Raw genomic sequence first — 26,694 nt, forward strand, 5'->3', positions numbered from 1 at the left:
TCCTCAAGATTTCATCAACAAAATGTATTTTTATCCAGTCATGAAGTCGTTCGATAAGAAATCAAGGAAAGGAATTAATTTTTAGTAATCCCTCCGGATGAAGCATAACTTTGTGACAAAATTCTTTCAAAGGTTTGATCATTTGTATACATAACAGCAATTCGTCAAATACTTCAGTTTCATTTTCATGTCTTGTAAAGTTCGTTGTTACCATTTCTTAGGGTCGATGCAACTGTTTGTCGAGTGGCAGATGTCGTATTAGATATTGCCCCACAAATCAAACTCCATCCTCCTTTATCAGTCATCAGAATTCACAATGGAGAGTAACAAGTTAACACTTCTCGGTTTCGTGAACGTATATATTCTGGCAAATGAACTGCTTTATCAATATTAGAATAACCTTACTAATTCATGGCACGACTCCGGCTTTATTGGACGATCGATTTTGTAGGATCACGTTGTATAGTTTGGTAAATGATGTTTGAGTAATGACGAAACACGAGCTTATCTTTCAGTCAGAAGTTGATTTGACAGTTACTAGTAAACACCGTCACTTTGCAAAGGAAGATAACGTGATGCTCGAAAACAGACCATGAATTATATTATGCAGGAGCGAAAGGCTTCCTTGCTCAACTTATGAAGGTTCAGTAGACAGGCAGTGAGAGTGTGGCAGTGATTTTGATCAGCTTTTGTTTGGAGCTGGTAGTGAAAGCAAATGTTAGTAGTGGTAGTACTTCTTGGTAGCATCAGAAATAAGAAGAAAAATGTTTGCGTAAAAGTAGCCTGATTACAAGTTGTAATTTATCTTTTTAATTTTTTACGACGTCTTGTTTTAATTGCATGACGTGTGTGTTTTTGTGAATTTATTGAGGAAGTTTAAAGTCCCCTTAAATAATGTGATACTTAAGGGTGAGTTTTTGTGATCTCAATATCTTCAACGGTTTTCTTACTGCACACATAAATTCTCTCTCCTTCATAAATATAAAATACACTTGACTCACGTACAATATTAACAAAATATTTACATTAAATAACTTTGGATATATATATATAGATATATATATCTTCTTAAAACTCGCTTACATCCTATTAAGTCTCATTTATAAAACTTCTCTCAGAGTATACCACATCTACTAAGCACTTTGAGTTCAATCCCTCCGATTCCTGGCAAGTGCGCAGGATCCGTTCGCGCCAAATCTTAGGATAGGTCAAGGCTTTGTTGTCTTGAAAACAACTTGATGGAAATTCGTCAAGCTCCAAGTCTCAAATCTCGCTGCATTCTATGGCTTAGATCTCCGCGTGAATATAAAATTTACTTAACATAAAAAGGTCTTTAGTCTTGATGGATACACTGATGGCATGAAAGTGAAGGAAACATAAAGTTCCCTTAGAGGTCCTTTGTGTTTCGTTACGTGATTCACTGAACTAGTCAGTAGATTATGAAGCTGTGTCGTGGTCTATGGTATTTCGAGGACGTCTGTTGTCCCTGAACAGCTGAAAGAAGGCAAAGTATCCCATTCGACGGAGCTTTGTTAACCTCTGGTTAGAACTATCTCTTGTGACCTTGGACAATATGTGGAAATCTGGACACTACTGGTTCCTGATGATGAAAAACAGAGTTCATTCGCGACGAGATATATATGTAGGGACACACGACGAGACCAGCAGCGTAGCGTTCCCCTTAAATTATGGCATTTCAAAGAAAATTTTTTAATTGCAGTTACTGAGGTTTCTTCCCCCTCCCTCCCCCCGACCCCAAAAAGAAGACCTGGGGACCCATTTTGATCGATTAAAACATTAATTCTCTGTCTCGTTCCCTTTTTTTTTTCTTTATGTATGTATTTGGTCATATTTTCGTGCTGTAAGAAGGAGACACTCCAGTGAGATCGATTTACGCAACAGATCACGTGGCTTACCCGAGTTGAAGACGATGATCTGTAAGCAAACGTTGACTTATTGCCATGTCCCTGTTGATCAAAGGAACGAAATAACTTCTTGTTCATATTCATACAAAACAAAAAGGTTCAAGTTGAATAGTTTTAAAAGACACAGAACAAGAAAGTCGAGACGAAGAACCTTTTGATTTTGTGTCTGATTTGTGAGCCATGATGATTGCATGTTGATGGCTGGTGTCTTCAGTCTTTCCGGTGTTTCAATCTACAAAGTAATCATTTTTTCGAATTAGAAACGCCTTAACAACTGAGCAAAATTGATTCAGTTAAAACTTTCCCTCGCTGTCCAAAGGAAAACAGACGGACAACTATGCAGTAGTCTGTGAGAAAAACAAAAAGACGCTTACTACCGGTCAGGCAGCCGTGAGACACACTAAAAGTGAGCAAGAGATTATAAACTTTATAGTCTTTATATTCTCTTGAAGTGAGTGAACACCAAACGAGGGGATAGATGTGAGCAGCTGATTAACTGTTGACGAATAACTCACACAGAATCTAACGAAGTGACAAAGCGGATGCCTGAACGACAAACCAACTAAATACTCCGCTGACTTACAAAATTAAATAACTTTGGTAGAAAAATGGCCTCAGTTAATAGCTGATATCAAAACCAACCTGGTGACACACGTACATGTAGACAGAGTCCACTGATAACTTTCGTCCAAGCTCCGAGTGTTTTTGACTCGGTTTTCATCGGTCTCCTCTCTCTACATAAACCATCACTCCAATTCGACATCAAATCAGAGGACAGAGAACCACTCCGTGGATTTGCCTCTACTAAATTCTATTCATTTCCTAACTTTCTACAACAAGCTATAGTACATCATCACATAGCTCACCCTGTAAACCGGAAGAGCCCTGTACACTGCCCCAGTATCCGGTGATCCTGACCTCGTACTCTCCAGATGAGAGTTGTAATGCTAAAACAAAGCAAGTAAGAAATTTTCTTGAGAATAAGATGAGACCTTTGTCACAATAAAAATCACTATTAGGAAGATAAGACGTTACACTACCGAGGATACTGGACAGAAATAAGCTCTTCAAGTTCTCCTACGTTAAGTTTATAATCATGTACAACTTTTAAACGAGCTGACAAGAAAAGTATGCAACTTGATGATGGGTATTATAGAGGGGTTATGTGAAAACAACGTGGACAGTCTAAAATGTTACTTCTACCTTTGGTTTTGATAGAGAGTCGAAGAATTTCTTGTTTTCACCGGTTGGTTTAGTCTCCTTCTGAGCCGAATGACGGAACGGTAACCATCTGTAAAAGGAAAGAGGGAGGTGAAAGATTCACAATGTTACTCTTCGCTTACCTAGACATTAGTTGCGGTTACTGCAAATCCCCATGATGACCACTTAAGTTTAGCCTAAACTGACTTGCACATTCGCCTGAAATCATAACATGGTCGCCTTCACAATATGAATTTTTGTGGCTGGAATTTTTAAAAGACTTCCACAGCGGTGTAGTGACTGCCCTCACTCACTCACTTATCTCCCATTCCCCCGGAGGGGAAACGACTTCTAAACAGGATATTGTTGTATGGACGGAGTGAGCGTTTCTCTCAATACGGAAGTCGTGTTTTATCAACTCATTTGATAATGTAAATTAAAGCTGACGATAATTTAAATTAAGGCTAACGTTTCGAGCTTCAGCCCTAAATCAGAGCAAAAGACTCTGTCGCTCTGACCAAGGGCTAACGCTCGAAACTCTTTACGGTGACCATTTTACATTATCACCTCAGTAAATAAACCAAATTATCTTGTAGTTTCCCAAGATCATCGTTTTGACCGTGCACAGAATCACGGCGCTTGGCATGGCTAGCTCAGCTGTTTTCGCTCTTAGGCTCAACGTTATTAAAACAGTGAAATGATGTGGTACCTTGTGTCATCGAACATCAACGGGCAGTCCACGGTACTATCTGTTGCCTTGGTAACGGTCTTGGTGGCTACGTTTTTTAGTGTTTTTATCGGACCCTGTGATGAAATGACATGATACATCAGGAACTCGTTTTCCATCTTTGAAGAAAAAGTCTAATGGTCTTATTAGACAAGGAATACTATGCAAGCTTATTGTTTGTAGTTAGCTGGTGCTTCATGCTTGGAATCATGCATGAAAGTTGGAGGTCAGATCAGTTTGTTTCGCCACGTCCTCGTTGCCGTCGTCGACATGTTTTGCTTAATATCCTTATTGACTCTATAGAAGCAAATAATTGTAGCTTTCATTGACATATCGACTCTGCACCATACAGCAGAGCATCAATGCTTTAAACTCAGGCAGAGTTTGAATTTTATAATAATTCGAAAGATAGCAGAAATTAAACTCACTTCGTAACAATGACTCAATCACTCACCTAAAAGAGTAACTTTGTCTTCAAAAGGAAAATACTTTAAATTAAATTTTATTGTCCATGTTTACAAATAGCAGGATGAAAATATCAGGGTTGTTTTTATTTTTAATGGTGGTGCACTATGTGAGCTACACGAGACTTACCTCTGAGATGTCATACGGTCTGACAGGAGTGGAGGGAACAGATTTAACAGACGGCATATGCCACAGACGAGGCTGGCTAAAAAACCCGATGAAGTGACCGGTATCACGGTACCACACCCTTGGAACAGAAATAAGGAGAACATAATTCAGTCGTACATAATCATCACCCATTACACAAAACAGAAAAACTGAGTGCTCAGGTTTTTCCAAGTTGGATAAAGCTATCTCCTAAAGTCTATATAGGTGTTATGTGGATAGTGTTCTTCTAAAACTGGATTTCAAAGCAAGCGTTGTCTCGACTCTGGATGAATGGTTCGCATAATTACCTCATGATCGAAAAGGGGATGTGGCAAAGGCCAAGAAAACTCTTGCCGTGGGCGTGTTTTGAAGAGCTACGTTTTTAGCCGTTAAAGCTGCATGGTTTCTCCAATTTAGAGAACATTTCAAACAGCGTTCATTCCGATGACCCAAAACGCCGTTCTACTACGTGTGGAAGAAAAGGCCAGCCCAGGAGAAAAAAGATATTTTTAAAAGGCAAATTATGCCGAAGAGTTTTCGCCTTGAATCTCAGAAAGTCCGAGGAAACTCGCACTTAATTATTAGCTTGTGGTAAGTAACCATGCATCGTCTGAGAATAAGGCCAAACTTACCTAACGGAGACCTTAGAGATACCATAACACACTACTAGTAGTAAATGTTTACATGAAAGTCAGAATTCTTTGTTAAGTTATTGGTCCATTAAGGACTGTTTCTTTGGCTGGCTCAAGTGATTCAAGTTACCTGACAGAACAATCCGTTGATGCAGACACGATTACGTCAGCGCTTTGCACGTGCTCTAGTCCAACAACACGAGTGAGGTGCCCTCGCCAACAAACAACTTGCTTGATCACATTCTGCAATAAACACATAAAGACGTTACCACTTATGCAAGGGTGAGTTATCGAGCTTGGCGTGAGGTGATGCCACAGATTGTCACTTTAAAAAGCCAATTGTTTGCCATTATAACGGCTACAATTTACATCCCGTAAATACACCAATGAACCTCTTCACTTAATTGTAAATGAGAGAAATTATCCACTCAAGAATTAACAACTACACAGCTGACGTTGTGCCTGGGATACGCAAGAGCTTTTTCATTACAAGAAATTATCCCTTTCCTTCGTTGACACGCACAATCAGCGGTTTTACAAATACTTCTTGTATCCTTCATTAACCTATTAACGTAACATAAAATGGGAACAATGTCAAATGACAACGAAATCTAGAAACTTTCCGCCTTTGTCCTACCCCCAAGATAAATGAACAGAAGACAATGGAACGATTATAGGGAAAGAATCAAAGCTTATAGGCGGGGTTTAAAAGCATAAATTAATTGTCTCACAGATTAAAATGAGGTGAGCGTGTGAGTGAGTGAATTTTAGGTCCATACCTTAACTTCTCCGTATATGGCCTCTCTGTATATGGCTCTGTTCTGTTATAAAGCACGCAGGAGACGGCTAGAGCACGAAAGAAGTGTAGGGAGAAACACGAGACGTAGTCGAGCGTTTCTCCCAACTTCTTGAGTGCTCTAGCCGCTTCCTAAGTGCTTTATAACAGAACAGAGCACAGTCAAGGCTTCTCTATTTGTTTTATAATTAAGAATCCATTAAATTCCCCGAGCATTATATTTAATTTTCAAAACAAACTTTATTTCCAAAGCGAACAACATTATCGTCAGCATGCTCTATACTCTCATAAAGCACGCTACAATAAGCCAATCAGAATCCCTGTTAGAATGGTTCAAATAATCTGATTGGCTGTACAAGACTAAAGCTGTCAAAAGTGTCAAACCATCAAAGTTAAAAAACCATCACAGTTCACCTTCTGAGATAGTTTACAAACTAAAATAGTTCGGTAGGTCGAATTTACCACTTTTGCCTGAAGTTTTTAAGTCTCTAATACAGAATCTTGAAGTGAAATGTTCAGTGAACTTCAGCCGAATTATGGCTCATAAAAACACGCGAGTTTTTTCACAAGACAAGGTAGAAAACAAACTGTTCAGGGCGAGTGTTTTTTGAATGAACGACTGCCGAATTCACCGGAACATGAAGATCGCTCGGGATGACCGCGCCGCAAAACTCGGCTGCAGTGACAGATGTGACTTTCCACTCAACGCATCGGAAAGGATATCAGAGCAAGCTCTTATTTTTTCACTCGAAGGGCGGCCGATGTAGTTTCTGAGGCTTGCTGTGATGACCGGAGAACGTCATGATGAGCGAGCCGCGATGGACTTCAGTATGATCATATTCGCTCAGACACCGTCATGATTAGAATGAATTTTAACAGTTATGCCAGTTTGGTTATATTTTTCATCATTTCTGTTTTGTTCTGTTTTGTTTTTGAACACTGAACTTTATATACTATATGAGTGTTGGCTGTGTTTGATTTTTATTTCCGTACGTAAGCTTGAAATCTAACTGAGCGTGAATCAATCTTTAAAACCTGGAATGTCTATTTTGTTTTTCCTTTGAGGATTTTCGTATCTGCTGACGTTTTAATAACGTAAATTACGACGCCTGGTATGTTTACAAACCTTTATTTGGTTCTTCTGTTGCTACTTGCCGGCTCGCTTGTTCCGAAATTTCACTTTCAATTATCGGAAAAAAGCTAAAAGGAAGTCCCGGAAAAGGTCGAACATAGTACAGTTTGGCAGATGGCGTGACAGCTTTAGCTCAGCTCTATGCTCTATACTCTCATAGAACACGCTCTTTCAAGCAATGACAGCGCGCGTTATATCCGAACTTTATTATAAAACAGAATGGTCGATAGTCTAATGAAAAGGGAGGACAAATTGCACAAATAAAAATTTGCAGAGACAATGTTTTTTGGCAGTTTACCTTGGGCTCTTTCTTTGTGTCGTCCTTGTTACTTTCCTGGTCATCTTCACGTTGCTGTTGTTGATCACCGTCACTTCCCTCGGATGAAGGATCCAAAAGAAAATTGCCGACATCCCACACGGTGATGTAACCCCCTTCAGGACAAAATCATGCATCAGCGTGTTATGCAACTTAGTACAGTGAATAAAAGGGGTAAGTTTCCAGAGAAACTGAGGTGCCATGTCGGTGGGAGAGTATAACAGGGTAATTTAGCATTATCAACCGAGTTGATAATGGCCCGATTTATACTAGAGACGGATCATCCGTCATACGGATAATCCGTCCAAGTATAAATCCGAAGACGAATTTTGACGAATAATCTGTCTAGATATAAATCGTTTGCGAGTTTCACGACGGGTGTCTCGGTGTTGAGCCGAGTGGAAGCCTGGCGAGAGCTTAAATATGGCGGCTCTCGTAGCCTTGTTGATGAAATCGAGAAGAACAGCATTGGATATGGCGGTATATCAGAGAAGAATATCCTCTGTCAAGCGCATGTTTGAGCCGGAAAATAGCTTAATGAACTTCATGTTACCCTTTCCTCTCGGTGATCTTGCTCAAGATAGGAAGACAAGAAGTAGAGATGAGATAAGAAACAAGAAATGGTGGGAGGACGGCCTTCAAAACTGGTCGGAGTGATTGCTTTCGAGGGCACGATTACTTTACCGGACGCCATCTTAAAATAGGCATCCCAGGAAACCTTGCAAAACTATAGAAACCAGTCTCTCTCATATGGAAACTTCGTCAAAAACCGTCTTCGTTTTCCGTCTAGATAAAAATTTAGAGACGGATGATCCGTCTAAGACGACCTATCCGTCTGTTAGCACGTCTTGAAGACGTGCTGACAGACGGATCAGCCTGAGACGAATTTTGCTCCATAATTCGTCTTAGTTCCGAATTTATATTTAGACGAGTTATCTGTCTGAGACGGATGATTCGTCTCTGACGGATTACTCGTCTCTAGTATAAACTCGGTCAATGTAAATTGACATCCGCAGAGTTTCAAAGCTGATGTTTCGAACGTTAGCCCTTCATCAGAGTGTAAGGGCTCTGACGAGGGGCTAATGCTTTGAAACTCTTTACGGTGGCCAATTTACGTTATCAACTCAGTTGATAATACTAAACAACTCAGTACAGTGATTGCCAGGTAAAACTCGGTGGAAATGATGAGAATACAGGGACATCACCACCCTTTATTCTTTGGAGGACGAAATTTGATTTTGTTATAATATGAAGTACGTTTGATGAATAGATTTCAAAATTTTCTGGACGCCCCCGCTGCTCGTTTTCAGACCCCCCATTCCTTTGAAGTCAGGTTCTACTGCCTATAAAAGTCGGAAGAAAAGTCAGCTATGGGGGGAAAAAAACATCTAAAGCATTTGACTTTTCGTATGCTTCCACATACCCTTTGAGAACATTAGAGATTATGAGGCAAAAGCTTGTAAGTGTGTTTATCACCCAAGGCCAAATCGCACTAATGAGTTGTCAGTACTTACTCGCATCTCCACTGATAACAAAGTTGCAGTCCGGATCTGTGCACATGGAAGTCACTGCCGATGCCTGTCTCCTAGTAATTGCGCGTATCTCTGATAGAAGAGTACCCTAAAGCAAACAAGCGCATCCTGATCAGTATTCCTTATAACAAAGACTAAAACCTAACTCCTCCAGGCGTAAGTCATTCATTATCAGTCATAATAGCTGATAAGAGCATGGATTTGTCGTCCGATTAACTATATTCAAGAATGAAAATTAATGGATATCCTCTTCGTACTAAGGGCTACTGCCAACCAGAAAATGCGAACTTATAACCTTGCTCTGAGTCAAAGTCGTGATCAAGAGAAATCGTGAGAAGGATGTTTATGGATTTGATGGTGAAAAGACTTCATGGCTTCATTTCTAATCTCGAGAACGTTTTCAAATATTCAACTACGGGCCACTTCCCATATTCGAAACTTACCGATAAATTCCAGAATCGCAAAAAGCCATCATGATGAGCAGACACTAAAGACGGTTCGCTGACTTGTAAAAATGCACCATGAACAGCTTGCTCAGTAACTTCATCTTCCTTTTCTTCCTTTTCATCCTCATTTTCAATTTTAGATTCCTGCTCCAACTTCTGCTCCTGATTCCTTTCCTCTCCACTTCCTTCCTCTTCACGTCCTCTATCTGCTTGTTCTTTATCTGTTTCAGCAGTTATTTCTTCTTCACCCTTTTCAAGATTCCTATCTTGCTCGCCATTTTGAGGGTCACTCGCGTCTCCCGTATCAGCGCTATCTTCATCTCGTTCGTTGCTCGATTTCGGCAAGTTAGTATTTTTACTAAGAACGGAAGAAACGATTTCGGATTAGGCACTTAAAATTACAGAATGCTATCGAACGTTGAACAAGTTCAAGTCTACTGATAAAAGTAACATAAACGTATTACAAAGACATATCCCACGTTTCCCAGATTCACCTCTTCTAAATAAGCAAATAAATGAACCTCACGGGTGGAATGCAATTTAAGCAGAAAAGAAGCTGAAAGCAATTTGCGCTTTGACAGAATTCGAACTTATGCCTGACAGATACCAGTGGGGCGATACTATCGACTGAGCTACTAAGCCACGAGTTCGGAGCGAGGTAAAGTTTAGAGGGTTCATCTTCCCCTTCAAGGAATCTGCTCACAACTTGTTTATGAAATAATTTAAGATAATATGTCCACAAAAGAAGGTGACATAGGTACAGCAACACAGAAGTCCGTATGAAAGATAGTATGAGAAGATGATAAAATATACCCGTTGCCGTAAATGATGGGTTTCCTAACTCGATGAATAAGATAAAGCACTTTGTACACCAGCTGTTCATCTCGGTGATTCCGTCTGTAATTACTGCTGTTTGCACTCCTGGATTTCGGTGGTTGACACCTACGCAAAGCAAATAGCAACGAAAAAAACTCATTAAGGGTAAGAAGTAAAATCAGCTGATAACAGTTTCTACCGAGTGGCCAATCCAGCCGAAGCTCACCTTGGTTTCCGTGAAATGAAGAGACTAGAAGTATTACTACATTTTTTCTCATTTCTTGCATTTCTCCTCGCTCCTTGAGAAAAACTACGCAACTCGCAAAATATCCGCGTGCATCATATGTTTACCATGGAATAAGGTGTATGGATTGAGAAGATAGACATGGTTTGCAACTGTCGGAAATAATAGGCTAAACATTATCAAGCTGCGCAAAGTGTGTTGTGGCTTTTCTAAAAAAACACGGAAATCTCTCGGGTCATGGTTTTTACTCAACTGATTTGGTGTGTAGGGACTTCCCTTTCAAGATCGATTTGGTTTTACAAATGTGAAACAGGGTCTGGCGTGTTCCACATTAGCTGATTTTTCTAACAGCGCTAGACTGACCTTAAGACGACCTTCTCCGTCTCTAGATTCCACATGATGACTGATCCACTCGATGTACCAGCAAAAAGTAAAGGAGATACATGTTCCAAACAAGTTACTTCACAAAACGAGAGGACATGCTCCTGCAATGATGACAACACATCACTTTGAGCTAAACTTGTTGCACCAAGTGACTTAATCTAAGTCAGTTTTGCGCTTGTATGGGTAACTGATGAATTTAAAGGAAGTGGGAACAATGACTGCAAAATAATCGAGACCCTCCCCCCCAGCACCCCGAACCAAAAGGGGAACATTCAAACCGCAACAAAGATGTTACATGGTGATAAAGTTAGTTTACAAGACAGAAACAAGTTGAGACAGAGTCTTTCACCATTAAGTCATTTTAGGTATCTGGTCTGTTGAAAATAATGTAAAGAATAATGTTACAGTTACCCCCTTATAAGATTGGAATGTTTTTTTGGAAAAAAAAAGAATGCCTTCTGAGATTTCCTTCTGAACAAAATGCACTGTACAGGACTGCTATTTTCAGATCCATCTAGAACCAGCGGAGTAGCGGTTGTGAGGGAAGTCAGTCTTTTGGTTTCAACCTCTCTGTCCACGTTCTCATGACAAAATTTCAGTATTTCTTCAGTTCTTTTATTGTAACCAACATTTGAAGCCTGATTCGAGTGGATGAGATAGCCCTGACGCCATACCTCATTACTTGATTGGACCTCCTGAGATTCTCCAATGGTAGGCAGAGGTGCCCTTGAAATGAACGGTGCCTGTCCCTCTGAAATATAGGGGAAAGATTTTGAGTGCGATATTTTAATCAAGAATGGAATCTACTTGTCTTCAGTCAGAGACGCGATAAGGGGTGGACTATGAATCGAGATATACGGTTTGGGGCCCTAGCCGTGTTGTGTTCTGGGAAAGATACCTCACTCTCGCTGAGTCCCTTTCCACCAAAGGTATATAAAGTCTTTTGTACCGGCGGATTGTTTGAGAAACCTGATAAAAAATGGTGGGGGACAAGCTAGAATAGACTGGCATTCCATTCAAGCGAGTTAGCGATACTCGAAGTCGCTTCGTACTATCGAAATGATTGTAAATAGGTAGCCTGCATATCATAAAGCTGGTGCTTTTCTTTTCAGGCTACCCGGCCACTATAGAATTTTAGTGGTAATGAGATAAATGAAAACAATGGAATCGAATCGAAATAAACTACTTGGCTCGAACTCAAGACTCCACCCGCTTTTTGCTAGTGTCTTATTTATATAAGGCGACAAGAAGAATTTTCCTTACTGACTGAAGTGATCGTACAGAATGCGCTTAACACTATTATCATATTTCACCCCTTCAGCAAAGTATACAAGATTCAAAAAACAATGTCTTCTGCACAAAAACTGATCCCTGAATTTTGTCGAAGTTCACTGGTACAGAGTAGGTGGCTCCCACAACGTAAAGAGTGTTACCTTGGGCAGAGTTTGAGGGCACTGGTGGAATAAAGAGATCTGATAAAACCTTGAGTTCGATTAAGGTTGCGACTTCTGCTGAGTCCTGTGGGGATAAGGAATGAACCTTAATAAAGGCAAATTCAACACCAGTAGCAGCGCAACAACAGGTTTAGCCCTTTACCTCCCAGGAAATAATAAAATGTAATGTAACTTGTCCTTAGAATATACTAAAGCCTCTGGCCAACTACTGATAAAAGCACAAAGCCTCTGTTTCAAAACGAAGTTACTATTTTACAAGTGCATGTTTAGCCGCCATAGGGCGAACAACAAATCAGATCTTGAAAATCAGTTATACTATCTCCTAACCAACGAGTAGGCCCTCATCATTAACGCTACAGGACGTGCATTTCTCTACCCGCGGGAATAGTTGAGATCAATCGGGAAGAGGCTTGCCGGGGGTCTGGCACTATTTATCAGTACCAGACCCCTTACAGACCCCTCGCCGGATAGCGTTGCACAAGGCCTCGTACTTTACCGGGAACGAAGAAAAGCTCGTCCTTAAGTGATAATAGTAAAGACTTGTCGCAAGCTACAAGTTTTCCCCACATGACACTTCCTGTTTCTTAACAAATGTGACAATCATATGTTCAGGCTGAAACGATAGTAGTGAAGACTTGTCGCAAGCTACAAGTTTTCACCTCATGACACTTTCTGTTTCTTAGCAAATGTGACATGAAAAATAATCATAATCCAACGACCATACAATTAGAATCAAGAAAGAGGTTTCACTTGTTTTATATATGAGTTCAGATACATAAACACAGTCGTATTTAACGGTGTTGGTTTGTTCAAATACGCACTAAAAGATCTCCTCAAGGCAGTTTCAGAGGGTAAGTTGCTCTCTGATTAAACAGGTTAGTTGTATCACTACTATCGAAAACACGGAGAATAAAGAGTATTTACAACAGTTATGTCACTAAAATTTAACGCCAGAGTTCTTAAATCTTTTTTTACCTCCATGATTCTTATTTTCTTTCCCCACGAAGACACCAACAAGCATCTTTTGTTGTACATCGTGTGATACGTCAGGTCTGTTATGGTGTCTTCATAGCGTTTTTTAGCGTGTTCATCCGGATACTTCTTATAAAGCTGTCCGCTGCCAAAATCCCACACGTTTATAGAACCTGGTGAGAGAGAAGAAACCAGTTGGGATCTTCCGAAAAAGAATTGAGTCCAGAAACTACAAAACTTACACGTCTGTCGAAACTCAACCACCAATTGCTCTATTTTAGGTAGTCTGTTGCAGGCGTTCAGCTGGTGAAACGGTGCGAAATCCGTGCGAAATAATTAACGGCGCGATAGAAGCGGTTAAATGAAAAAGGAGTGAGGTTTGGGGTCGGGTCGTGTAAAAAATGTTCATTGCGCGACCAGACCCAGACCTCCCTCGTTTTTCACTCCTCGCGGCTACAATTGCGCTGTTTATTATCACGCTTCGTCTAACTCACTGTACGTCTGAAATAGAATGGTATTGTACTACAAGCGATGAACGAGTAGAAGGTGCTTGGCCTCTCTGCGTCAGCAAACTTTGCGATACAATAAGACAAAGTAACTTGAAGGTTCTCCTCGGATTCTCAAACTCAGAAATCGTCTCATAATAACTTAAGCGAGGGTAGATAAGGAATCAGACCTGTAACTTGTTCTTCTCAACTTTGCAAAGATTTACAGTGTCTTCCTTCTCGTGATTGTTCTCACAGTAGTAGGCGTAAATGTAGAACGTGTAAATATACGATGTCATAAACGCTACAAAGATTTGTGTGCACAGATAAGTTAGTTTTGGGTGGTCATGTTCGTCCGTAAGGAAAAGAGTTAGCAGATTGATGCCTGTTATTTCAAAGGTACACGTATCCTTAATATACGACAATCATACTAACCATTGTAAGCTCCAGTAGCAAGCCTGTAACCTGAGCTGTCTACTGTCATGGCTGTGATCTCCGTAGACGGGCCATGGGCATCAGCTACCTGATAAACAAACTTGCCTGTCTCCATTTCCCAAACCTGCACAAAGGAGGGAAAGACAATAAAGCAAAACATTTTCCTGACGTATTTTATCTCATTCCTTTCTTTAACGGCCACCACAACAACACTTTGCTAATATTCTAGAAAGGGAACAAAATGTTGATACCTTAAGTATCCCTTCAACGCAGCCGCTAATGACCTGGTTCATCTGAGGATTGTACAAAAGCTGAACACACGAAAAAAAAACAAACACAAAATTATGTGCTGTTTGACAAACTCATAGCATGATTAGCTTAACACAATATCAGGAGAATTAACAGATTTAATATTGCATTTTATAATCAGCGGAATTTATATCTAGAGAACTTTTGCCACTCGCTTAACCGGTTACACGTGGATCGAAAACCAATTGAGCCCTGTAAAACTACCATTTCCCGCGCTTTAGGTCCCGGTTGCTTGAAGGTTGGATAAATCTCTGTCCGGTAGATAGCGCACTACGTTTTGTTACTAGTTAACCGCTTGATAGTATTTTATCTGATGGACAGCATTATCCGCCCTTCGAAGAACTGGCCCGGGCAGTTTACTTTGTTTTCATCTTAAGTTTGCGTTGCGTCCGTCAGATATTTTCTTGTGTTTGATTCTCCGAAGTAATCACCATGGTTTTGGTCTCACGACTCTCTATTGAAATGCGCCCTATCCTAACAGCACATGTTTAGCAGTACATACTAGCGTTGATCTGCTAAGAAGCAGGTAAATCTCGCTCTGAGGTAGCTATGACCATCTCACAAGCACAATTAGAACAAGTGACATTCTCCCGGTCAGCCTAAAACCCTTAGCACCTCTCATGGCAGGTGTAAAATAGGCAATCACAAATTACAAACCTGGCATATTGGTCTGTCATGAGTGTGGGGAACTTGAAGTGAATCCTGAATGGCTCGAGTCAGTGGCCAGGTGTCAATTACACTACAACCTACCGGGGGATTATTTATTCAAAAACAAAAATAAGGAAGAAGACAGAAATCAGGAGACGGTGAAGCTGAGCGGTTTGAGGGGCTTAGAATTTAGAATCTGGAGTTCTAAATGCAAATCCTTTAGTTTGCCATCGCTGAGTGGCTGATGACTGACCAATTAACTGATGGACTGATTAGCCGACTGACTGACTGACTACCAAAGTGATTGACTGGCTGACTGGCTGACTGACTGACTGACTACCAAAGTGATTGACTAGCTAACTGGCTGACTGACTGACTGGCTAACTGGCTGACTGGCTGACTGGCTAACTGGCTAGCTGACTGCCTGACTAGCTCACTGACTGGCTGACTGGCTGGCTGGCTGAAAAAATGACTGACTGACTAACTGGCAAGCTGACTGCCTGACTAGCTCACTGACTGACTGACTGGCTGGCTGACTGACTGACTGGCTGACTGGCTGACTGACTGACTGACTGACTGACTGACTGGCTGACTGACTGGCTGACTGACTGACTGACTGACTGACTGGCTGACTGACTGACTGACTGGCTGACTGACTGACTGGCTGACTGACTGACTGGCTGACTGACTGACTGGCTGACTGACTGACTGACTGACTAACTGGCAAGCTGACTGCCTGACTAGCTCACTGACTGACTGACTGACTGGCTGACTGGCTGGCTGGCTAACAAAATGACTGACTGACTGAGTGAACGGCTACCTGACTAGCCGACTCTGAGTGTCATTTACCTGTAATAAGTCTGTCATGCTTGGCATCAAAAAGCATACAGGAGATGCGCTTCTCTCCCGGCCTAACTTCATTGTCTGTAAATACCTAATACGAAGAAATACACAGAGAAACATGTATTTCCGTCTTGACACGAGCGCAGGACAAATTATATATTGTGAGTTCCCATGAGGAGTCGAACATTAAACCTTCACACCCAGAGGCACCATGGATGAGTTAGGACCTTAATAGGTTCAAATGCGACACAGGTCCTGCATTCAGCATGGATCAGCAATGTTGAAACCGTCACGTAAGTAAATAGAATAAAAACGTTGGCTAATTTTGAGATTGGTGATGACGAAAGGAAAGATGCTTTTGTCTTAAGGCCCTGACTTACTTGCAAACATGACAGTGTCTGGATATCCCATACCCTGAATACCTGAGCAAAAAAGAGAAATTAAAGTGAGTCGTAGGATTGCAGAAAGTTAATCCAGTTTCTAAAAGAGAAGAGACATCCTACAGAGATGTTGTGTCGTTACTAATGAGATACAAACGAGCTTGTGAAGCGTTTTACGCCATTTCTCGCCTTGTTGAGAAATTGTGACTAATTAATACACTTGAGCTATTCAGTATACCATAAGGGGGCACTCAGTTTTAAGACATGAAAGAAGATATCCAGGATTTTGTTACCCTTGCTGTCGATAAACTGATGAGTTGTTGATCCTTTTCATTCACAGCAATGTCAACAATTGTGAAAAGGTGGCCAAGTAATTTTCCTGAAGAACAAAAATGCCTTCTGTTAGCTTTTTGCTATCACCATAACAAACTGTCTAGGAATATTAATTATTGCATATTTTCTTGTTACTCCGATGGGTTTGAGCTAATCCGATCGACAAGGAACTCGGGGTGGGGGGGGGGCTTATAAGAGAAGAAAGCTTATTAGAAAGGGGGAGGGGGCTCAATAGAGAGGTGACTTGATAGAGAGGGGGCTTAGTAGAGATCGGGACGCATTAGAAAGAGGGGCTCCTTAGAGAGGGGGCTATCAGAGAAGGGGCATAAAAGAAAGGAGGCCTAACGGAGAGGGGGCTTAACTCAAGGGGGAGCTTACTGGAGGGTGAGGTTTTTTAGAGAGGGGGCTTCATAGAGTCTTAATTTAGATAGAGGGGCTCATTAGAGAGTGGGGCTTACTTGAAAGTGGGGCTTATGAGGAAAGAGGCCATGGGAAGAGACAAGGACAAGAATAGAGAAACTCTCAGTGAGAGTCTTACCAGAGAGAAGGAACTTGTCAACATGGAGGGTCTCATTAAGGCATTTAGGGTATCTACATGATCATGAAATAAGTCAGTTTTTTCAAGTGGCATTTCAGCTTTACCTGTTGGTCTTGTGAATATGAGTGGATGCCAAACTCTTATGACTTTGTCTGCACCTAAAATGGTAATCAACAAAAAAAATGAATGCTATTTGTAAAATTCAATTCTAAGTATAAATAGTAACCAATTCATGGCTGAAAATGGCAGCTGCTGAACTTCTCCACTTATTCTGTGGAACATTTGGGGAAAGGGAAAGGCATTTCAACAACTGAAGCAATAATAGGTTCTAACATGCTGAACCCTTTAACTGCCATGAAGGATCAAGACAGAATTTCTCCCTACAATATAATAAAATAAGAAGCAGACATGTGATGAGAATAAAGAAAAATATCAATGAGGGGATCACTAGTTGATCCAATACCAAATCCTCCTCAGTAACATCATGCAAATTATATGGAAGTCAGCAAGCATAATTACTAATGCAATCTAATGGTCAAAGGGTTAGGGGTAAAATAGATAAGTGAACAGTATACTTACCGGCTGTGATAATAACATTGGCTTTTGTACAATAATCAAAGCAGTTGACCCCCTTTGGGACAGCAAGCTCTCTGACAGGACTGGAAATTAGTAAAACAAGCCAGCTATTAGATGTGACACTAGCTCTTGAGGTAGTTAAGGAATACTTGTGTTCTGATGTCTTTAAGCTAAAGCACACTGTTGATTTTCAGTGAGCAAAAGTTAATTGAATGTTTTCTCTAAAAGACTCTTAGAACACCAAATTTTCTTAAATATCTGATATGTCATCACAAGCTACTGAGTGTTTAATTCAGGAATGACAGCTCCTTTTAAATATGCTCTGAGTTTAGTGGATTAGGGTTGATGTTATGGGAAATTTAATTTTTTTTGTCATGAGCAAAATATAAATTCTGAGTTGGAGGAGTTCAATCCCAGACCTTTGACACTACCATCAAGTAACAGAAAAATCAGTGGATTCAGTGGGTGGGTCTGCAGGGTGCAGATTCTCCCCCCTATCCCCCTCTTCCTGTAAGATCTGTGGGTTTTTTAGTAGTTGTGTGACACAAAAATTCTTGCCACCACTGGATCACACGATACATCAAAATATGAAGTATTCAATATCAACTTAACTCCCAATACTTCTCAACTTATTTAGTCTGTAGCTTGGAAAAGGCATTTTTTTTTTCTTTTTTTTTTTCCAGTTGAATTAGGTTTACATCCTCCTATCATAAATTCCAGAATTCCCCCTAAAGCCTATGGTGAACTGAAGCCATTCCTAAGTTCATTTAAAATTTTATCAATGGTGTTGAAAAAAGTCTGTTTGAATAGTGGTGTGTAATTAATTCTTCCATGAACTTACAACCATTACCAGTATTTATTTTAAGCTGACCTGTGGTCCAAGATTTTTTCAAGGTTCCCCAATATAAATGAACAATTGCTGCTTGGTGAACAGGATCCAAACATTTCCAGTTGAGGAAAATACTTAATCTATCAGAAAATGAAAGAAAGTCAACACAATGTACATGCTTGTCTTACCATGATTACTATTTCATGCAGTTTCCCTTTCTTTACTTGTTCAAAAATACCGTAACTGATTTTAACTAAAGAATTATCAAACACCACCAAAATTACTCATAACAAACCTTGATCACCCAGTCATCATGGAATCTTCTTCTCTGCAGTGCACTGATAATAGCAAAATATTGAATTACTTAATCTCATCTCTTTTTGGTTGGTCTTTGATGGTTGTAGGATAGTTACAAATCGTTTAGAATTACATGTGTCAGCAAGTGCCATAATTGGGTGAAATACAATGGTGTCAGTCTGTAAAACTGGTTACTCCAGCCCTGTTCCTTTAATAATGGGCTTATGTTTAGGTAACCATGACAATCTCTTAAGCCCTCCTCATCAACTCCTATTAAACACCCATAGAGCCTGCTCTCTCAGAGATTCAGCCATTCCAACAGTTTCTATATATTTCAAGGTAAGACTCATGTTTGTTTAATTTAATAAAGTGTAAAATTATTATTTGAATAAGATACAATGTGATGCAACATAGTCATTAGTAGACAGAAAAGCCATAAGGATAGAAGAGAAAGTACATGAAGCCACAAGTTGTGCTATGTTCATGTTTATGATATCCTTACTAGGTGAGTTTGTTGGGTTCAATGGTGACAATCTGAGAATCTGTTTTTCCTGCTGTTGAGTTCTTCATATGAAGGTCTTTTGAAGACACTGTCATCATATTCACATATCCTAGGATTTAAATAGAAAGAAATGTGTAGACGTTTTTGATCTCACGAGTAATTTTTAAGTCCATACAGAGATAGGGGAATGACTTTAAATAACCAGTAACCCTTGACTCCTAACTGTGACTAGCATCTAATTTCTCCTAACAATATAACCCCTGAATCACACATTGAGGTCATGAGAATATAGGAAATGATCTCTAACTGTAGAAGCTCTTGATTGTTTAACAAATTCTCCTTGTCAGCTCCTTAGGAAATATATACTAGAAATCAGTATGGAGAATATACATAATTATGGATATAAGGGTGTAAAGGGTTAACGTGATCAAGTTCAAGCTCAAGACTATACACAAAGATATCACTTCCACTATGTTTTCAAAAATAGTTGACAAGATCAGCAAAATGGTCTCCCTTACCTTGATCATCTCCAAACAGTATTGTGTCCTCATTCATGGATTCAGTCTTCCATGGAATGTAGATCATGCACTGAGGGGAGTTCTCCAGTGGCTTAATTTGGTAAATTGTCTAAAGAAGGAAAAACACAGCTCTAGGGAAAAATTCTAAGACATGCTAATGGAGTGGAAGTGGGAAGACACAGATATAATGACTGAACATACAAGTATTGCAGCATGGCATGGATCTGACTTAAAAGTACATGTTGTACTGTACATGGCTTTGCTAAAAATCATGAACTCAAGAAGCAGAACAGCATAAACATTAGGGTGATAAAATGAGACATGGTTGTATAGCTGGCAACATTGCCCATCAAGCCCCACCTGTTTGAAGGTCAGATAAGATTCTATCCAGTGGAAGGTGCAGTAGTTTTGCTGTGGGGCTCATCCACTGGGTAGCAATTTATCCTTTGGATAGTGTTATCTTCCCTTTGAACAACTAAGCCCAAATGGAGAAGTAATCAAGGACCCCAACAAAACTAACTTGCTCTCCAAGGTTTGAGACTATAAGAAAGAGGACTTGAAAGAGGCTACTCTTTGAGACATTTGTTACAGCCACCATAACACTGTAATAAAGGGCTGATATGACTTTCAAAGTCTACTGGGTGCCAAATGGTTCGTTAGCAAACCAACTAGACTACTAGCTAAGACAGCATTTCAACCTTGTTCTTACCATAAACTTTTACATCAATCCATCTTCATATTAGATTTACATGTACATAACTAGAAGTAAAATATGCTTGTTCAAACCTACCAACTGTTTCCTTTTTGCTCTGTAGTCCCATAAAGATAATGCTCTCTCAGATGTAACCTGGAAGTGGATTTCCATTTTAAGATCATTTAAAAGAATATTTGGTAAAACAAAGGCATTAATGCATGAAACTGTCTGAAATCAAATCTGTTAGCTAGAGGGTGGTGTACAACTTACCGCTATTCTTCTGAGACTGGGCAAAAATCCACAGCCTGTCACCCATGAAGACTCCTAAGGGAGGAAAAAAGCCACATTTTATGTCACAAAAATAAGCAGTTCAAAAGCAATTCACCTCAAACATATCAGACAAACAAACTGAAGCAGATCAGAAAACTGAACCAAGAATGATGGAACATATCAGAAAATCAACCACAATTTTCTCATTTGTTAGAATTACAAAACCATCCATATCATACAAATATTTAGAGTTTGCATGAGCTAATAGTCACACTATTTGTGCATCTGTGACATCCCTTGAAAAGAACAAGTTAGGCACTTCTAGGCAATGGTTTTAACTTACATTCAAGTCAACACAGGACTGAAGCCGGAACTGAAAAAATAAAGGGATAAAAACAAGGAATGTGAAAAAAGCTTTAATTTGGACACACCTACTCTTCAGGTGACAATAAAGGTTCATAATTAACATGCCTTTTCTGTGTACTGTGACCTCATGAGACCCTTAGAAACTTTTTTCACTGCTGCCTTTAGGATTTTCCTCTCAAAAGTGATCAACATTTAACTTTTCCCCATGATATCTATACATTATCCAGCAAACAGGTAATGAAAATACTTAGACTTATCAGGTAGAAATTGCTGTCTTGGCAATTAACACAAAATTCTCATAACTAACTAATACAAAATTTTCATAATTTCCATGAAATTTTGATATATTCAGTGGTTGTATTGGGGAACAGATCAAAGTCAACCAATCAGAAAGCAAGCCTTTCAAAGTAGGGGTTGAAAGAGAGTAAAAGGCCTCAGGATACATCAAAGGCGTGAGTAAAATTTGGCATTACTGACACATTAAAAACTGGTTTCCTTTTGGAAACAGAATAACACTGGATTGGGAAAAATCATAAGAAAATTAATAGACTGTGTGTGTTAATGAATACCTTACTGCTCCATTGACAAATAATGCCTTTCTGAGAAGCAATGATGTAAAAGTCATATTTTGGAACCTGAACAATGCACTGCACAACATCACGTCTTTTCTTATCCCCTATGGAAACAAAGCAAATGGTTAACACTTTCAACCTAACATCAGTATGCATATTTTCCATATTGTTCCCCATATATTCCATAAGGTGCTGATGAGGAGAATTTGTTTGATAATCCAGAGCTTCTACAGTTGGTGACCATGCATACTATGGGAAATCTATGGAACTGTGCCAAATACGTAGCAATCCCATAGTTAAATACAATAGAATCAAAACTGAATGAAGACAGTGGCATATATGGTTTTGATATGGAATCAATAGCCCATACTAAAGCCATATGCTACCCATATATGGGCCATAGTTTATGCCATACCATTTCCATACTTGGACCGTATATGGCCCATATCACCAGGTTTGGTAAGGGCATTTCCTTTATTCTCATGACCTTAATGTGTGATTTGGGGGTGATATTGTAAAGAAAAATTAGATGCTAGTCACTCTCAGGTGTTAAAGGGTTAAACAAGACAGGGATTTTAAATATCTCATGACTTGTAACAGTATTAGCAGATAGACCTGCACAAAATTTATGTAAATTGAATAAGTTTCATTGAGTATAATATTTATGACAATAGTGAGAGATAAGAAAAAGAGCTCTTAGCTGATTTTCCTCCCTTTTCCTCTAATTCTTCATAAATTCAGATGAAAGTTGAAAAATGTTTGGCATTTATGCCATTGAATTAAATAAATTTTACCTGATATAGAGTACAAAAGCCAAGGAACAAATAATAAAAGTCCATTCACAGGAGTTTCATTAAAAGCTATTTACTGGCAGTCTATCTGCTCTTATTGCCCTCTGTTTAACTTGTGAGCAAGCTCTCGTGTTTTGTGTTTCACCTTACAGCCTCTTCTAGCCACAGTTGGCCATTACCATCTCAGCAACTTGTCACAGAATACATGTAGGTTGTTGAAACCCTAGCATGCATCAATTTCTGTTGAATTATGCTCTTTTGAAGCACTTTATCATCAAACTGCTTTCAAGAAACATTTGGTCCTTACAGAAGAGATTATGTGTGATTGTGCATGTTCATACCTCCTGCCTCTCCTACAGATCGTCTCTTGCTGGTGGTTATGACTGATGAAGTGTCTTCATTTAATAACAAGTCAGGTACTTCATCCGTTGCACCACCAATGCCAAACAGCTAAGTAGAAAAAGTTTTGCAACGTAGAACATTAGTAAAAGAAATGATAGAATGGGATGCTGGAAAGGAAAGTAAAACATCTCCACATTAAAATTTATAGGATTTACTTTATTTCCTTGAGGAATAAGTGGCCATGCTCTGAATAAGCACCCACCCCCCAGGTCATACTTTCAAACAAACACCCCTCTCAAATAACCACTCACCCCTCTCCTCCCTCACTCTCTTAAATAGTTCACCCCCCTCCTCCCTTGCTTTTTTAAATAGTACCAATACAGAGAAGACATGTTTCTATCAGTGCCACTTAATTTATAACTTTTTAAGCTTCAACTACAGCAAAACAGTACTGGTTATTAGTATCTTTATCAGTGCCCCTCCTTTCAGCCAAAATTTTACATAAGCACCTGAGTACCTATTCAAGGAAATATGGTAATCCTATTCATCAACATTTTCACTCCCAAGATCTCATTAGTAATTCTCCTCACTGTCTGTGATACAATTCTTATGAGGCAAGTTTAAAGAATTTGCAATTGGATCAAATGAAAATTCCTTTTCTTTATTCTCATCGCTTGTCAGCTTGACATTTTAATGATGTTGTAAGGAGAAATTATGTCTTGGTCAAGCATGGGAGTTAAAGGGTTGATGGGTCCAAACCAATAAAAGATAGCAATAAAGAAAGCAATCAGCAGTAGCTTATTGCTTGTCACCCATTAATCTCCTCAATCTAGAGTGGGATTAAACAGCGTTAATTTGTAGAAACATATCTATGGACTACCCCAGCCCCTAGGTAACATGCGCACTGGCCCTGTTCCACTGAAAAGGGCCTTTCAAAACAAGAAGTTGGTTTGAATTGCTTACCAGGGGTTTCAATAACTCTTTCTTAAACCAGCTGCCATAAGGTCAAACCCAACACAAGAGCCTGCTCACAAGCTGAAGAGACTGCAGTGAGAGGTCTTACAGGCAACAGGAGACTACCAATAACTGGCTTTTATCAAAACCCCTAAATTACCCAACAAAAATGACTATAGAGAGGCAGACATAATTCCATGCCTGTCTCTGGTGCTCTGGTATATATTTTGAGTATGCTAATGTCAAAGCAGTATTTCCCATTTCCTTTCAACCAAGAGGGGAAAGTTTGAGTGAAGACTGCTGGGAGACATGCTGGGGCATTGGGTAAAAGGTGGCAAAAAATTGATTTTGGCTCTCTATAACCCAATGCCCTTACATGACTCCAACTTGGCAAAAAGAAATATAAAAGAAAAACAGGCTACTTTTTAAAATAAGATTGCACCTATTCATCATAGTGAACATACTTGTAAGAGTGACCATGAAAATCACTGCTTTATTAGTCACTACCGATGTGGATTGCATTGGAAGTGCTGAAATCGTGAAACAAATGATTATACTTCATGCATAAAGAGGGCTGTGTTAATTAATGTGAACACATCTAGCCAACCATTTGATCATAATTATGAGGTAAGTCTATGGTTGGCAAGCTGTTTACACCTCTCAAAACCTCTCGCCTATCAAGTTTGAGGTCAGCTGGGCATCAGTTGTCTGTCCAATCATATAGTGTGTAGGATTTTATTTATTAAATACTATGATCTAAATAGTGCCATTTGATTTCCCATCTAAAAGTTTTCTCCTCTGCCATTCCCTTTCAAAACAAAATAATTCAGGTGTACAGAGTATCTCAGGCAATAAAACATGGCTTCACTAAGAGTCATTTCCTTGTTCTTAAGCCATGTTTAGCCAGATAATCTATATGGTTTGTATTAACTTATATTACCAGGTTGTTTATTCAACTCACCTCACTCCAATCAACTTGAGCATCGGGATTCAAAGCTATCTTCCTGAACAAGGCCTTCAAGTCTTGAGTACTCACGTCGTTGCCAAAAAGATTACGAATTGCTTCGCAAAATGGTTCGTAGCCTAGAAAACCACAACACGTCAACCACAAATTAATTACTGCACGTTGTAAGCTTTTAAAATCCGTGTCAAATTTCGAAGTTTCAAAAACCTTCGAAATTTGACATGGATTTGACCTTTCTGCATTCCGATTTCGCTAAAAAACAGTGCAATTAAAAAAAAAAGAGCTTCTGCAATAAATCATTTAGTACGAACCGTTCGTCAAACGAGCTTGTAGGATCTGTTGTCGTTCTTCTGGATTTAATTCTTCGTCGACATATGTAAATTCTTCGATGAATTGCTCGAATAACGCCAGCTTCATTCGGAAGCTTCCAACAGTATATGGTCGCGAGCTCTGGCTCGAAAGCATTTCCACGGTGACGATATCTTCAGCTGAGTTGTCTCATTCTTTCACTCCAGGATAGAAGAAAAACAACATCAGATTCCAGTTCTTTTGTTATCACATTTTAACACCAAGGCACAAACCTAAGTTCAAAAGACTTATTACCACAGCAACACGGCAAATTTCAAACAACCAATTAAAATTGTTCTTTTGTTGGGAACACAGACAACAGCCAATCATAGTACTGTTAAAAAAACCCGTAAATTCCGGCGGGAAAATGAATGACAGTGAACAAATGCGCGAAAGTGTGAATGAATTACTTGTCTGACAAAGTGTAAATCCCTTTTGAAATGTTTTGTCTGTTTAGGGTGTTTATCTGTACAATTGATTTTGGAAAACCCTCTATTCTGTTTGAAGATGTCAGATTTCATCGTGTCATTGAAAAATGCTCAAAATACAAATGACCAAATCGAAGTATTTGTTTGATTATCATGGATTTAAAGAACACTGTTAAAGAATTCTACTTCCAAGGTTCATTAATAATCGACTTTCCCCATTTAGAGTCGACTGACGATAAGAGAACTCAGTCTAAAGTCATCTAAATTCTTTGCGCGTCAAATGTTGGTCGAATAATATTCTTAGGAGCTAGTAGACCTTTTGTTCAAGAGTTTTCCTTACGCCAGTTCTGAATTATGGCGAGTGACGAATCCTAATATATCCTAATTTCATTTGTGTGGTTTTTTTTAACTATTCCTAGTGCGGCCTTGTTTCATTTTTTAATTACACGGTAGTCACACAGACAAGAGTCAATAGTCGGTACTTGTGCATGTGAGGGATGCCTTGATATGGACTGTTGCGTCCTGTTTCTGGTGACAGTGACACCCATTAAGAGCAGGGAAGAGGGGACAGGTATCTGCCATGTAAAGGTAAGCTGGCCACGCAACCCACGGAATTCCTTGATGTTATTTGACGAAGCCAAGCAACAATGGCTCATTGGAAAAAGGCTATGCCTGAAAGTGATTGTCTGATATTTCTTAGAATCAACCCAAATAGAATAACAACCATCGAACACAAAAAGACACACTAAATGGCTTATTAGACCGGACCTTTTCCCGATTTCTGTAGCAAGAAGCGACTGGGAGTAATTCGTCAGGGTTCCCTAACAATCCACCGATTTGTATGATATTCGCCAGCCGGACGATACATATCGAGAAAAACTGTGCCCTCTGTCCTGAGTGACGGAGTGAGTATACGGACCGACCTAGGCTGGTGAACAACAGCATTATCTTTTTCTAAAAGTTAAAGAAATGCCTTCCAAAAGAATTCGAATGATTTGGGGCTGTTAGAACGGTAAGATCCTGCCTAACCTGAACACTTCTTGGGCGAGTGAATGGTAGTTAAAACAGAGGTAATGCAAATTAG

General features: G+C 39.6%; 1 protein-coding gene across 1 annotated transcript; it reads right to left on the minus strand.

The window, feature by feature from the left end:
* Positions 1–324: 324 nt before the first annotated feature.
* Positions 325–25,414, minus strand: LOC131775020 (WD repeat-containing protein 64). The gene is made up of 35 exons (XM_066169929.1): positions 25,146–25,414; positions 24,832–24,953; positions 22,916–23,024; positions 21,781–21,887; positions 21,189–21,218; positions 20,846–20,899; positions 20,672–20,728; positions 19,882–19,990; positions 19,364–19,472; positions 18,860–18,902; positions 18,607–18,704; positions 17,739–17,818; positions 17,264–17,317; positions 16,582–16,667; positions 16,289–16,330; positions 15,915–15,999; positions 15,075–15,163; positions 14,360–14,419; positions 14,109–14,232; positions 13,192–13,361; positions 12,196–12,280; positions 11,437–11,513; positions 10,742–10,863; positions 10,132–10,260; positions 9,316–9,676; positions 8,855–8,960; positions 7,323–7,456; positions 5,227–5,339; positions 4,447–4,564; positions 3,835–3,929; positions 3,129–3,216; positions 2,792–2,872; positions 2,077–2,157; positions 1,917–1,967; positions 325–1,600 (listed from the first exon to the last, which is right to left on the minus strand). The coding sequence occupies exons 1-35, from the start codon at positions 25,297–25,299 to the stop codon at positions 1,550–1,552; spliced, it is 3,474 nt and encodes a 1,157-aa protein (XP_066026026.1). The 5' UTR covers positions 25,300–25,414; the 3' UTR covers positions 325–1,549.
* Between the last annotated feature and the right edge of the window lie 1,280 nt (positions 25,415–26,694).

Source organism: Pocillopora verrucosa, chromosome 7 (genome assembly GCF_036669915.1).
Source record: "Pocillopora verrucosa isolate sample1 chromosome 7, ASM3666991v2, whole genome shotgun sequence".
In the NCBI taxonomy this organism is placed as follows: Eukaryota; Metazoa; Cnidaria; class Anthozoa; order Scleractinia; family Pocilloporidae; genus Pocillopora; species Pocillopora verrucosa.

What these genes read in the sequence shown, in the direction of transcription:
- LOC131775020 (XM_066169929.1), bottom strand. Translation starts at nt 25,299, where the DNA reads ATGCTTTCGAGCCAGAGCTCGCGACCATATACTGTTGGAAGCTTCCGA. An exon ending in GAAAAAATCTTGGACCACAG is followed by an intron (nt 17,819 to 18,606) that starts GTCAGCTTAAAA and finishes ACTAATTTCCAG; the next exon opens with TCCTGTCAGAGAGCTTGCTG. An exon ending in AGGTCCAATCAAGTAATGAG is followed by an intron (nt 10,864 to 11,436) that starts GTATGGCGTCAG and finishes TCATCATTGCAG; the next exon opens with GAGCATGTCCTCTCGTTTTG.